This window comes from Falco peregrinus, chromosome 8 (assembly GCF_023634155.1).
Source record: "Falco peregrinus isolate bFalPer1 chromosome 8, bFalPer1.pri, whole genome shotgun sequence".
Lineage (NCBI taxonomy): Eukaryota > Metazoa > Chordata > Aves > Falconiformes > Falconidae > Falco > Falco peregrinus.
In genome coordinates, this window is record NC_073728.1 from 44456043 (window position 1) to 44470132 (window position 14090).

The 14090-nt window shown below is 39.0% G+C and overlaps 1 protein-coding gene across 20 annotated transcripts in view; it reads right to left on the reverse strand.

Annotated features, from left to right (window-relative positions):
- Positions 1–14090, reverse strand: part of ANKHD1 (ankyrin repeat and KH domain containing 1) — a 117087-nt gene that overhangs the window by 56670 nt on the left and 46327 nt on the right. For 19 of the 20 annotated variants that reach the window (XM_055811361.1, XM_055811351.1, XM_055811353.1 and 16 more), the window contains exons 4-10: positions 13904–14051; positions 12868–13015; positions 11579–11812; positions 9931–10025; positions 6341–6578; positions 5926–6117; positions 4383–4492 (exon numbers count right to left, since the gene is read on the reverse strand). In XM_055811361.1, coding sequence (XP_055667336.1) covers positions 4383–4492; positions 5926–6117; positions 6341–6578; positions 9931–10025; positions 11579–11812; positions 12868–13015; positions 13904–14051 — 1165 coding nt within the window. The remainder of the gene's footprint in view (positions 1–4382; positions 4493–5925; positions 6118–6340; positions 6579–9930; positions 10026–11578; positions 11813–12867; positions 13016–13903; positions 14052–14090) is intronic. The other variant, XM_055811365.1, reaches the window with a different exon arrangement.

The window sequence follows — 14090 nt, forward strand, 5'->3', positions numbered from 1 at the left end:
AGCCTTCCAATCTCCAAACTTTTACTCCTATTAATCATAGTATCTAAAGTAGTTGTTTTGTCCCCTAAAGAAGTATGTAAACCAGTTAAATTTACGTTTGGTCCAGTGGCAGGAGTTCAGATCAAGACTTTCAAAGTCTCTAGTCCTGCAGGCGATGAAGGAACTAGAATGCAACTAAGACACAGGTGGGATCACAGGCTGAAGTCTACAGATGTGCCTCATATTAGGTCATTCATACACTTGGCAGAAGCAAGCTGATTTCAAAAATGCATACATTAACAAGGAAGGATGTAGGCCTGCCAAGTTAGCGTTGCTACAGATTGTGACAGGCCAACTTTGTCCCTGTAAGGACATGGAAAAGGCAGATCCCTTAAAGAAGGGCATCAGGAAAGCATCAGAACAACTGGTAACAAGCCAGACTTCATAAATAATTAGTCACAAGGACACAGAAATTCATCAAAATACCACACATGATTGAGCAGCTCTCCAGCAGACAGAAAAAGATAAGTGTACTCTGACACTGTTCATTTCTAGTATAATTCACCACTCCAGAGTTTTAAGGAAAAATTAATCACCAGCTGAAGAAAGTTAATCTCAGCCATCATTTTCCTTCAGTTCTCCTGGTTATAAAGCCACATTAATGAATGTAACATAGCTCTCAAGATCTTCACTGGTTCTTGAACTAAATTATGTATTTGATATGTAGGCCAGAGGATCAATACCTGAAAAGCAAGAGTCCCCACTTTCTACTTGCAAGAATAACAGCCTTTTTGTGCTGAGATGTGGTGGTGATAATTGCTCCCTGGTTCAGACAAAACTCCACTAGGAGCTAGAAATCACTTATCATATAATGACCATAGGAAAGTCTGGGTTGGACGGGACCTTCAAAGACCATCTAGTCCACACCTCTGCCATGGGCAGGGTCATCTTCCACAAGATCATGTTGCTCAAAGCCCCATCCAACCTGGCCTTAAACTTTTCCAAGAATGGGGCATCCGCAACTCCTCTGGGCAACCCATTCCAGTGTCTTACCACCCTCATCGTAAAACATGCCTAAACTTCACCTCAAGGTTCTACTTTGAGATAGAAAAAAAACTCAACTGGACATGAGCAACAAAGGAATCGGGTCAGTAAAGTGAGTTGGGTAATTTCAGCAAAGTTGGAAGACTTAGGTTTTCAGTGAGCACAATACATGAAAACCCCTGACAAAAACATCTTCTGCCCTCTGTCGATTTGGGTGATCCAGCTCCTCTTCACACCTGCAGTCTCAAAGTTTGCACCTCAAATGCCACTCGGTCCTGACCTCCTGGCAAGTGAAGAGAGACCTGAGAAGCCAAGAAAGATTTAAGGTCTTAGATTATATGCTTTCCAAATCATGGAATAACAGCTATGAATTGGGAAGAAATGGGAGAACTGAAAGCAATGTATACTGACAGCCAGTGTTTATTGTTTCTTTAACTCAAGAGCATCTGGGGAAGATAGATCAACTTTCTTTCCTCAGTCTAGAATCAGGGAGAAGAAAAATCCTAAAAACTATGCTCCTTGCCTTCCTGCCCTGGAAGAAAACAGAACATGCACATGGCTCACAAAACAAAAAAAGTAACAGCAGCAAAATCCAGCAGTGGCTGCATCTCTACAGGTAAATAAAACGGGGCCAGGAGACAAACTTATGCATGAGGTTAGGCATTCACGCTGCTTATTCCTTTGTAGCCTCCCTGGCACAGTGCTGGCCCTGTAGAGAACCACAGGTGAAGGAGGCCACCAGGGACTGCTCCCAACAGGCAACATGAATATGTCACATGAAGTTAAGTCTCCACTTATCTCAGAGACCTCACACACTCAAAAACCCCTAACAAGACCTCAAGCCACAATCCAGGGGTGTCCAACGTACACTCTCAGTACTGTGTTATGAAAACACCACTTTGGAGGACTGCAAAATAGCTGCTGACATTCTTACAGACAGGGGCATAGCCCCACACTCAATGACCTGCCAGGCCCAGTGCTACACAGCATGGATAAATTCAGTGGGTGCCATTTGTCCTTGCAAACAGAGAAACAGGGCTGAGGGCTGTTTATTTTACTGTTTAAGACATAACCACTGTTCTCCTCAAAAAGGACTGTTCCACAACAGGTAAGATGATGTATGTCAGGCTCCTCAGTGACTGTGATATAAACCTCAGGTATAAAGAAGGTTTCTGAAAACAATGAAACACCAGTGAAAGCAATCCCAGGAAAGACTGAAGTTGCAGGATAAAAAAAAAGGAAAGAAACGCAACAGGAGATGTTCAGACACAGCAAATGAAAGTACACCACAGGGAGAGCAAAATTAACTAGACAAATGGAGACAGATTGACCAGGGGTCTAAGTCCAGATCTGTGTTCAATTACCTGACCCACCACAGACTTCCTGGGACAAAACTACTAATGAAAATTTGAAATTTAGAAAAATAATCTCCCGCAATACCACCAAAGCAGCTTTTTCATACTTTAGCAGTAAGGCAACACACTTCGTAATTGCTCTGAGGAAGGTTTCTGAAGATAACAAAATCTATTCAGAAGAGCTTACAACTTCTAACAGAGTAAAACAACACAGAGGTTTGAAAGGAAATTGCTCCAAACCTGAGGCACCTGCCGTAAGCATCACTGCCATTTTGTGGGCAATTCCCATTTACTTACAATCAGAATTCAAAACTGGTAGAATTATATGGCAGGTCTCCCATACATGTGCAATTTTCGTCTGCCTCATTATATTTTTCTTGACAGCTCCAATTTTGACTGGCAGTACAAAGAAATGCAATAAAATAAACTTCAGAAAGGCATGAGATTTCTCTCACCAATACTGATCAGCACTAGATGCTAAAGGCTACAAGCACTGCTCACCTTAGTGATGAGGGAAAAAACAAATGACATGACTCTTAGTAATTTGAAGTGATATTTAAGCAGCAACCCTTGCACATGTTTAAAAGTTTATGCATAGCAATTTATATTTTTGTTTCAGGCTTTGCTCCTCACTATGAGATAACTTCATGGATTATACCTTTTTATAACCAAGTACTTAAATGCTTTTAAATACCGTAAAATCCTCAAAACATTTCCTGTGTTTACTGAAGTGGCTGACACTCCGTATCTAACACTGAACTGAGCCAAGTACAGCAGGTGTACCAAAAAACCCGCACACACACACCAATTATAGTGACCTTCCCTCCTGGCAGGAACATATGAAGCAGAATTTTACTGCAGAAGAATTAATAAGGCATGAAAAAAAGTATATTCACACACAAAAAAATGGAAGTATTATTAAGTCACAATTAAGAGCATTAATTTATTTATATTTGTAAATATAAACTTAAAAAATACCCCACACTTCATTTAAGACTGAAATTTAAGTAATTAAATTAGGATGTCAATTTATCAGGTTCAATGATAAACTTTTCTGGCATTCTTATTACTTAAAAGGAACAAAAACCCCTAAACATCCAACTCCAACACCTTCCACAAACAAAAAAGCCAACATAAGCAGGAAATATGAAAAAAGGAAGGAGAGTAGTGGAGGAAAAAAAAACAAAAAAGCAACCAAAAGAACATTCTTCCCTGCTTATGCCTCATTAGACATAAGGCTTCTGAACTCCTTTAGAAAGCTTAACATATCAATTTGTTTTTACTGCTTAAGTCAAACACACATTATAACCCTGTAGCTGATGAAGAGGCAGTTTTAGGTCCCTGTCTACATAATGAGAAAAAAGTAAAGACAATTATGTAAACTTAGTTATGATTAAATGCATTACAGAAAAAAAACACACTGAAAGCAGTATGCTAAATCCAAGAATTACAAGAAGAAAGAGAGTTCTGGAACAAAGGAAAGAGGTAATATGCTGGTCATGTAAAAGGCACTGCTTACTTGGGGGGGGGCTTTGTGCTGCAGTTTTAAGAAGTTAAGACTCAGAGTGTTCAGAAACTAACACAAAAACAGAGAAGTAGTAGCTCCTAATACTAAAACATCTTAAATTCCGAGCAGTCGAGCAGGTAAACTCTAATCCACAAGAGTCTGGGAATAATAAAGTAGCTTGATCAATAAAGGCAATGCAAAAATACATCCTGCTAAACAATTAAACTTATGGATTATACCAAAATGAAGAAAATAAACTGTCACAAACGCCACCTGTAGATAAAACTTTTCACTTAATGGATGGAAGATTACCCAATAAGAATTTTTATTTTTTAGACCAATCGGAATACGCAGGTGTTTTGAAAAGTTTCTGTCATGACTTTTCACACCCATATACAAAACTGCTAAAACAGTCTTCTCGATCTATAAGCATATAAGCTTTGGTGTACAGTTTGCAACCAAAGTACTTTCCCCACAATATGCAGCAGAACTCTTACCAAATCAGCACCAGCTTGAAGCAATACGTCTGCAACATCGGTATGTCCATTTTCACAGGCATAGGTCAAAGCTGTATCTCCTGTTGCTGTGGTGGCATGCACATTAGCTCCTAGAAACACATCAGGTTTTTCTTATTGGATATCTCCTTATCGAGTATTTCATATCAGATAAACACAAAAATGGCACTATCTGTGACACCAGCTATATCCTACTGACCAACAGCTTCCACAGGCCCCTGGGCATTGCTCTCATGGTAAAAATCACTCTCATTGTAAAAATACATTGAAGAGAGGGGAATAAGCCAAGGCTTTGAAAAAGCATGACTGGCAATCTAAGCACTTAAAACTACATGCTCACTTATTTCTAGGTTCCCTCTACAGCAATGAAGACGGCAGTTGTTACAACAAATAAAAGTGAATCCAGACAGCTGTCTAGGCTATCAGTTTGACAAGGAGCTACATGCCAAGGAAAACCAGACAAAATGTGTGTTACTGAACTAGTATTAATACTACATCTTACACTTCTATAAATTTAATTTCTTCCTTGCTCTTTAAAATCATTTCCTTTAAAACCATTTTGTTGAAATGACTAGCTTCATATATGCCAGCTACATGAAAACTATGCATGATTCTTGCCATGTAATGCATTAGTTAAAAAAAAAAAGCCAATGTGATTAGCCATTTTCTTATTTTCAAGGTGTGAGATTGAATCTAGACTCCCTCATGCCAAAACAAGGCTCCTCAATTAACTTTATCAGAAGTGAAGTGCAAGCAGCATTCCAAGTGAGCTGGTGATGGGTGTCACATGTTGTATCACTGCACAGAGACAAAGTTGTTACTGTCCCCTGATGAGCAGGGAGTACTACTTTCTAGAATTAAAAATCTAGACAATTTTATGCTTATTCTTAGAAGTGCACAGAATTAAATCACCACCCATAACAAGGAAGATTTCCAAAATGCAGCTCTTTTTCTTTATTATTTTAAGCAGTATTACTACACTTCAGTCTCTACCAGCTTTGAACTAACAGATAAACATTGAAGTGTCATTTCTCCCCAACTCAGCATGACTTTTTAAAACTGTATAATGTAGTAGTAAAATTCATTCACCGCAGAAATTCATCAAATTCCAGAATCTGTCTTGCACACTATTTCCCAGGGCACCATTCCTAAAGTACCGGTTATTCTAGGAGACTGACTGCAGATAATCAGGCTCAGCCAAAGCAGGAGTAGCATATATAAAAAAAAACCCCAAACATTATCTGTATTAGTATTCTGTCCTAAATGCAGTTAGCTGGAAACAATGTTCCTAATGAATGCTGATGTCTACTATATATGCAACAGAATCCAGTGTTCCATGAGGCACTTTCCTATATCAGCATCAAAGAATACTAAGGTGTTAACACATGTTTTTTTCTGCTTGCTAAGATCTCTGAGAATAGTTTCTTGTTCCAACACTGCCACCATCAAGCCCAGTTATCTTCTGAATCACACAGAACACAGTCTTTATCATCTGTGGGCTAGATCATTTGCACTACACACCTACCTGCTGCCAGCAAGTATTTCACCAATTCAAGATGACCCTCTTGAGCAGCTTCCATCAAAGGTGTTGAGCAACCAAGTTCTATATCAGCTCCTGCCTTAATAAGGAAGTCGGCTACTTCAGAAAACCCTCCACAACACGCCAGAGTCAGAGCTGTTTCCTGTGTTTCTTCTGTCTGTGCATTTATATTTGCCCCTAGGAAACAAAATAGCTATTACTTTAACTGACCAGACACAGGGTAGGAAGATGAATGCTCATCACCTCCACAGTCTGAGTGTTCTAGATTTGCTCTGTAGTTACAGCAATGAGCAGTGACAGCCACACACTACATCATAGGTATTTGCACAGAACACTTAATGGCAAATGGTCAACACTGCATTCTTCACAATGAATGCTCAAGAAACAACAGTGATCTCACCTTGTGCCAGTAGTAAGGCTACCATCTCTTCATGGCCCTCCCGGGCAGCTTCCATTAGAGGAGTGTAACCTTCATCATTAACTTCCTCCAGATTAGCTCCCCTTTCAATCAGAAGGGCTGCTAACTCCACGTGTCCACCACAAGCAGCCAGAGTGAGTGGAGACTCAAATGAATCTGCAGGCATATTCACTTGAGCACCACTGTCTAAAAGCAAGCGTGCCACTTCCACATGTCCATCCTACAAAACAAAGGTGAATACAAAAATCAGAAAAAAAAAAATAATCAGAAAATTAGTTGTTGTAGTTGCAACCACTATCATACTAGGCCTGCAAATGATCCTAAAAAGACAGGGTCTTTTCACTTATGATGATTTACTACAGTTACGGTAATACTTGGATTAATCTGACATTTAGGTTTCCACCTACATGTAAATTAGGTTTAAATGCATGAGGGAAAAAAAGATAGACAGATATTGAGGGGTTTTGGGGGTTTTGGTTTGGGTTTTTTTTCTTTCTTGGGCCAGTAGGGAAAGAGTTGTAAGACCTTCTTAAATATCCATCACAATACCTGGGCCACAAAAGTAACAGAGATAGTGATCAAATACCTTAAGTAATAAACCCATTCCGTGACTAAACCTCAAAACAAGCATCAGAAAAAAAGATCTTTTTCTTTGTAGTTGATTCACAGCTTCTACAGACCAAAAAAAAAAAAGCTCCAACTGGCAGTTTCTAGATCCTGGGAAAGGTACCTGCAGAGAAACTGAAGTGGTTTCAGGAGAAACTGAAGTCTTCCCAGGAGAGAAGACTTGAATACATCTTAAAGGATACTGAGAAGTGCCTCAGAGTAAAGTGATCTTTGTCATAGAGGGAAAAGAATTAGGACTGCCAGAGCAGTCTGGTTGAGCCCTTACCAACCAAAGCATGTAAACGCAGCTGTCAGCTTCTCAATAAACTTTTACTAAACTCCTCAAAGTTGCTTCAATAGACCAAGTACCAAAAATCCGTGTTTCACCTAAGGTGTGGTTTGTAGGGAGCCACAATACCTCTGAAAAGGGGAAAACTTAAAGAATTTCAGGCATTAGGAAAGAAGAAACATTCAATGGTTTCTCTATCCTGCATAACTTAAAAAACTGGGACCCAAACTTGTGTAACAGTTTAGAGAAGATATCTTGTAAAATTGTAACATTACAAACCACACCTAATGAAGGGGGAGGTTCAAGCCATGCAGAGTGCTCAGTGAGACATAGAAGGTCTGAGGATCTAATCAGAGGCCACTTCATACTAGACCTTTCTTCAGCATACATAATTAATAGGATAACTTCAGGATGGAAAGAAAACTCCAAGTAAAAGACATGAATCAAAGCATGCTCTTTGTATCAACCAGGAGAGAGAAAACCACTCGCTGCCTTGCATACTGCAGGTGCGTGGGTATTAGGTGCACCACCATGGTCACTCCATTTGACACCCAAAGAAATATGGAATTCTTCCAGAGGGAGTAATCTGTCAGCCAGCTTTGATGATTTAGAGCCCTGTGTCATGACACTGTGATTCTCCTGAGATCTGAGAGTTAAGCTGGATTTATTCTTTAAACTAGCCCCAAGGCATGCTGACAGATTTTGCTAAGAGAACTAAAGAATACTTCTTCCTGAGGAAGACATAAAAATATCAGTGGCAAATAGCAGACGTTTTTATGTTGTATCCTTGGAAGGAAATCCAAATATAGTTGGGGAATACTAAAGGGGGGGGGAAGACATTAGAAGACCTCTGTCTATGCCCAAGGTTCAAGCCAGAGCTGTCCAGGACAGGGCACTGATACTTAGAGGTGAGTTATAAAGCTAAGAATTCCACTAATTCCCAAAATTAAAGAACTTCTTAGATACTAAGAACAGCAACCTCAAGTGAACTACCAGTTTCCTGTCCTGACCTAGCCAGAATTGTCAGCCAGTAATCTAACTAACACAGAGCTATAGAAAAGGGGGCAAGAGGGCTATCAAACATGCAACTCCTGTCAACACTTGTCTTAAGTTGACCATAAAGCAGGTAGTAAGCAACCTGATATTGACAGCAATCAAGCTTGTAAATTAAAAACAGGGTGTTGTTCTCAGAGAAGCTGGGTAAAAGCCAATCACAACCTGATCTAAAGGCATTATCCTACGTGTGGCACTGTCTTGACCAAAACATACTAAAACTCAGAGGCACTTACAGTACAATTGGGGATCAGAGACCAGACATCTCAGCTTCTGGTATCTGCAGCATTCATTAGTTGGAAAACAGTCAAGACTGGGAAAGGTCACAATAATTTGCAGGAATGGTTCCCTTCTGCAAGGGTGCAGCCAAAAGATAACAAGGAACAAATTCCATCCTTTGACCCAGACTTCAAAGGATCAATTTCCTCCCTGTTGCTTTTAAAGGTCAATACACACTCTATAATGCAAACTAGTCTGAAACATTCAAGAGCTAAAAATGTGCAAGCAACCCACACAACTTTATCTTCTCCAAGCAAGACACTTCACAGCCACCTAAAACTAAGCCTAAACAGAACAGTGGGCCAATTAAAACATTTAGTTTGTAGTCATGTGGCAATCTCCTTTAGGAGACAGCATACACCCACTGCAACTACATCCTTCTCACTAGGCTCTGGGAAGACTATTCAAGGACACCATTACCATCCCACTATTGGAAGACTTCATCACAGCTTGAGACACTACAATCTGACCTTGGTCACTTGCATCATCACCTCACAACTGCAATAAAAGAACACTTGATCCTCCAGCTCTCAGAAGACTGGAGGAACATTGCAGCCTATCTTAAAGAGTACAGGCTACTGGAAGCAAATTAAGTTTTCCTCTCTTTGCTTGCTTCCTATCTTTCTTCAAAGAAGTTTCCTAGCTTGAAGAACAGATCAAAGGTCACCTAAAGTCTGGACAAAACTGGTTACAGACATGCTTTGACACAGCAGCACACTCTTTATTAAGATGAAGCTCTTAGAAAGGCAAGTTTTACCTCAGTGGCTGCTTTGAAATTATGAGTTGCCCAGGAACTAAGAACTAAACTACTTTTGACTTACCATCTTAATTTCAAAAGAAAAAACCTAACAGACTATTTACAGAAACTTAGAAGAGAACAAACTATCTCTACATGCAAAATACTTCCTGCAGTGGTGAAAGGACAAGTGCAATGCATTAGTCATCTAGCTCAGTGCACTTCTGGAAGGCTCACACCATGGTGATCCAAGAGGCCTTCTCTAAAGACAAAGGTGGAAAAATAACTATTCCACTGCAAAAGAAACAGTGACTTGGGCTCAACCTACTACTTATCACACTACAGATTAGTTACCCCTAACACTTCACATAGGGAGCATTTAAAACAATACATCACACTCCCAAAAATCAGAGTAATTTTCCCCTGTGACCAATCAGACTGAGAAGCTGGCCACCTGTGGTAGCTATAGTAAAGGCTTTCTTACCATAAAAACTAAAACACATCCTCTTGCAGACCCAAAACAGCTTGTTAACAAAGGCTCACTTTAATTTACCATCTCTTTCATTCTTCTCTCATTGAAAAGGGAGGGTACAAATAAAGGCTATTTACCATGCAGGCCTCCATTAGCGCTGTGTGCATCTCATCTGTTTTATGCTCTTGATCAGCTCCAGCTTCAAGCAAAAAACGAACCATATCTAAATGGCCTTTAAATGAAACAGATCAAAATAAGCAAGCATTTAATATCATAAACTTAGTAGTGCAGAGAGCACACTTAAAATCACTTAATTTTCATAGTTTTCTATTATAATTTTTACAAGTTATAATTCACAAACCTGCTTTTTTTAAAGGACTCTAAAAAAATACCAATGCAGAACAGACAGAGAAGTCTTTCCCAAAGATACTGCCCAACTATGAGATGAAGACAGACCTCTCTAATTCAAGTTTACACAACTGGAACTTTTCCTTGTGACTTCGAGCTATAAAAGACAATGTTTGTTCCTTATTCAACTGTATAACGACCTACTTAAGTGTTCCAAGGCAGTATACACAATTGGGGGGGGAATTTATCTTTTAGAATAAGACCATGTAGATCTGAACTTAACTTTATGCTTTTATCACAGTATTCACAGACATATTTTTGAGAACTAAGATACACGCATTATGTCATATTATGGTATCTGACACAATTTTTAAAAGCTTCTAGTGAACTTTACCAATACTTGTTTTCAACTCTGTTATGGCTTCTGTCATTTTAGAATTTGTCCTTATACATTATTCTCTCAGTGAGCACCCTCCTCCAAGACAAGACTTAGTTTTACATAAACTGTTAGGAAAACAAGGCAGCTCAACCATCTTGCTAAAGCTAATACAGGAAATCTCTAGTCAATGGAGATCTTACACTACATCACTTGAAGGTCACAAGAATCAAGAATGCCCCTGCAACATATATCCAAGAGTACTAATGCTGAAATTTCCATGTAACGAACTACTATATCCTGCAGAAAATCCATTACAAATCCAGAAACCAGTTTTCAGATGGGTTATACATACTATGTATCCTCCCAATTCTAACCACAGAGGCAAAACCTGGAATTACCGTAACAATAATCCACATCCTTAAAGCTTCTCTTAGGAGAAAGGCAATTGTTGGAAATTTTATGGAGATTTTTTAAAGAAACAAAGACTTGGAAGCACACTGGATTACCATCGCACTAAGTTACTTTATATAGAAACTCTAAACAGAAGAATTTAAGTCAAAAGTCCCTAACAGTTCATAATACATTAACAATTCATAGACATCCTCCAAAATTACACTGAAGGAAAAGTATCCATAATACTAGTATTTTCACCCCATCAGGTATCCAGGAACATTTGTTCTAACTTCCTATTTTCCTAAGAACTAACAGAGAGGTTTTCAGAACTTGCACACAGTTGGTACGGGGAATCTGAATGAAATATGGAATGCAGTACTGGGGGAAGAGGAGAGCGGCAGCTTGTCAAAGCACAAGTCTGGATGCAGCCAGTCACAAGTTTTCATCTGCAGCATGCCTAATACATGTCCACCACATCTGGACACAAGTAGACAGGCTTAACACCACTACATCACAGATGAGCATTTCCTGACATCAAGTTTAAAACCAAAATCCAGTATTCCAAAACACTTAAGAAAATATTCAGAGTATGGCTAGAAGCTTTAGTTACATAAATCCTAGCAAATAAATTTAAACAAAAATACAAAAGAAGGCAAGAGACATACCTTTATAGCATGCAAGTGTAAGTGCACTTTCTTTGAACTCGTTGGAGTGAGTGTTGATTCCTGCACCATATTCCAGCAATACTCTTGCAACCTCAACATGACCTGCACTGGCTGCTTCCATTAAAGGAGTATGCCCATTCTCATTGTGGTCTTCTATATTAGCACCAGCTTTCAATAGCACCTTCACAATGTCAACAAAGCCCCCAGCACAAGCGTAAGTGAGAGCTGTGTTCCCTGCAGAGAAGAAGTAGTTTACACGAAAGCCCTTTCCATCACCCACTCCTAATACAGGAAAGGAATAGTTTTAACAGCTCTGAACAAAACCAAATGCATCACTAACAGCAGCCTTTTACCTCACAGTCAATAATTTCAGGCTGGGTATAAAATTCCAAAATCACAACTATGATGTCACTTTTAAAGCTAAGCCAGTATTAAAAATTAGGATTTTTTTTCTTTGATTATTACATTTCCTACTTCAGCATACAGAGAGATCAAATACACACACAGAAAGATCAGTGAGTAATTTTCATGCTCACTGTAGAGTTTGGGGGTGGGGAGGGTGCAGGGTTGTCACGTTTGGGTTTTTATCCTGTAATCCCTTGAAAAACTTCTACTGGCTAGATGAAAATAAATTTTAATTTAAAACTGGTACTGTAAGTGACAGACAATCACATATGGCTTATGTTTTAGAAGCTACAGTCAATTTTAAGGTAAGTTCTGCCTAATATGGCTAATCATCAAGATAAAAAGAACATTTCATTCCATAGTTCAGACTGCACTTTTTAAAAATTTAAACAAAGTTTAAATTCTATCTTAATATTAACAGAATCCAGCTGCAGGTTAATACTGTCAGCAAGGTTAGTTAAGGTGTCGTCAAGCATCAGCAATGTAGACAACATTCAAGGTTCAAAGAATTGCACCTCCTCTTTGGTAAAAAGCTATAGACTGAAATAACTGGTCTTGACCAGATGTGTCCCATGGTCTTCTTACTGTGTAATTTTGGATTACAGATGAGAAAAAACAAATTTCTGTGTATTTTTCTGATCATTTAAACACCATGGTGGTTCTCACAGGAACTCTGCTTTCCATCACAGTTTATATTAAAAAAAAATTTTAAAACAGCCAGGTAAGACACTAAACACATCTGCTGTGTATCTGGCCTATTCTTAATAATTCCTGTCACCTTCTCTTGTGAATGAAACTATTAGACAAAACCACAGATATTCTGAACAGCTGCACATCTTATGTGCCAGTCTTATTAATCCTTTGTGTTTCTGCTTCCCAGTTACCTGTTGAAGACTGTGCGTTGACATCTGCACAATGAACAAGGAGAAGTTTAACAATATCTACATAGCCTCCGCTGGCAGCTGCCATTAAGGGAGTTATGTCTCCTTTATTCCCTCGATCTTCAACATTTGCATGCATTGCTAGTAGCACCTAGAGAAAAAAAAAAAAATCACTTTATGAATAAACTGTAACACCAACATTTTGCTTTTAGTTCAGTGGGGCTTGTGAGCACGATTCCCCAGCCAGCCACAGCATTCCCTTGCAGTAATACCCTCAATGGTGAAGCACAATGGCACTCCCCAGGACTGTCCGTAACTACTATCTGCACTGTGCTCTGCTTCAGGAAATCCTGTTTTTCTGTGTTTGTTCACATCTGCTTAAGTCAACCTTAAGTTACAGTGCAATACTGGCCTTTTCCAAAAGTCACAAGGTACTTCACTAACAAGAATGACAGCAGAGAAACTGTAAACTTGCATTAATGACCACAGCACACATAGGGTCAAGCTTACAGGTAAACAGTTTTTTCCCTGTACTCACACCTAGCATCAAAACATGAAGCTGGCCACCTTCTGAGAACCGTCATCTAAACATCTTCAAAGAAGCACAAAATCTGCCCTTAGCTACACAAGTATAAAAGCCAAAAATTCACAGAAATTAATGCACTGTTGATATAGATGTGATTTAAAGAGTCTTGAGTGACTGAGACATGAATTTTTAGAAGGTAAGCATTTGTAGCGTTTTCTGCTATTTTGGACCCTCTTGCAACATCTGCTTGGCAGAACAACTCGACTGCATCTAGAACAGTGCCAGAAAAGTAGATACATCATAAAACAAGATGCATTCCTCAGACAAGTCACTTAAACCTAAAGGCATATATGATGCATTTACCATTTAAAAGACAAATGTAAAGTGTATTAACCGATAATCTGTTTAGATTATAAAAAAAATTACAATCAAAATAGCTAAAATGTTTACCTATCAAAGCCACCCTTTAGACAGCATTTCACAAAGGTTTAGTTTTGATTGTGTATTACTTACTTGTGCCAATTCATAATATCCTGCTGAACAGGCCAAGCAAAGGAGACTCTCCCCTTCTTCAGTATGTTCATTTACACTTCTTCCTTCATCCAACAGTTTCCGGACAGCATTTACATCCCCATCTGAGCATGCTTCTGCCAAACTGCGACTGGAAAATCAGTTATCACAGAATAAGCTCAAAATAAAT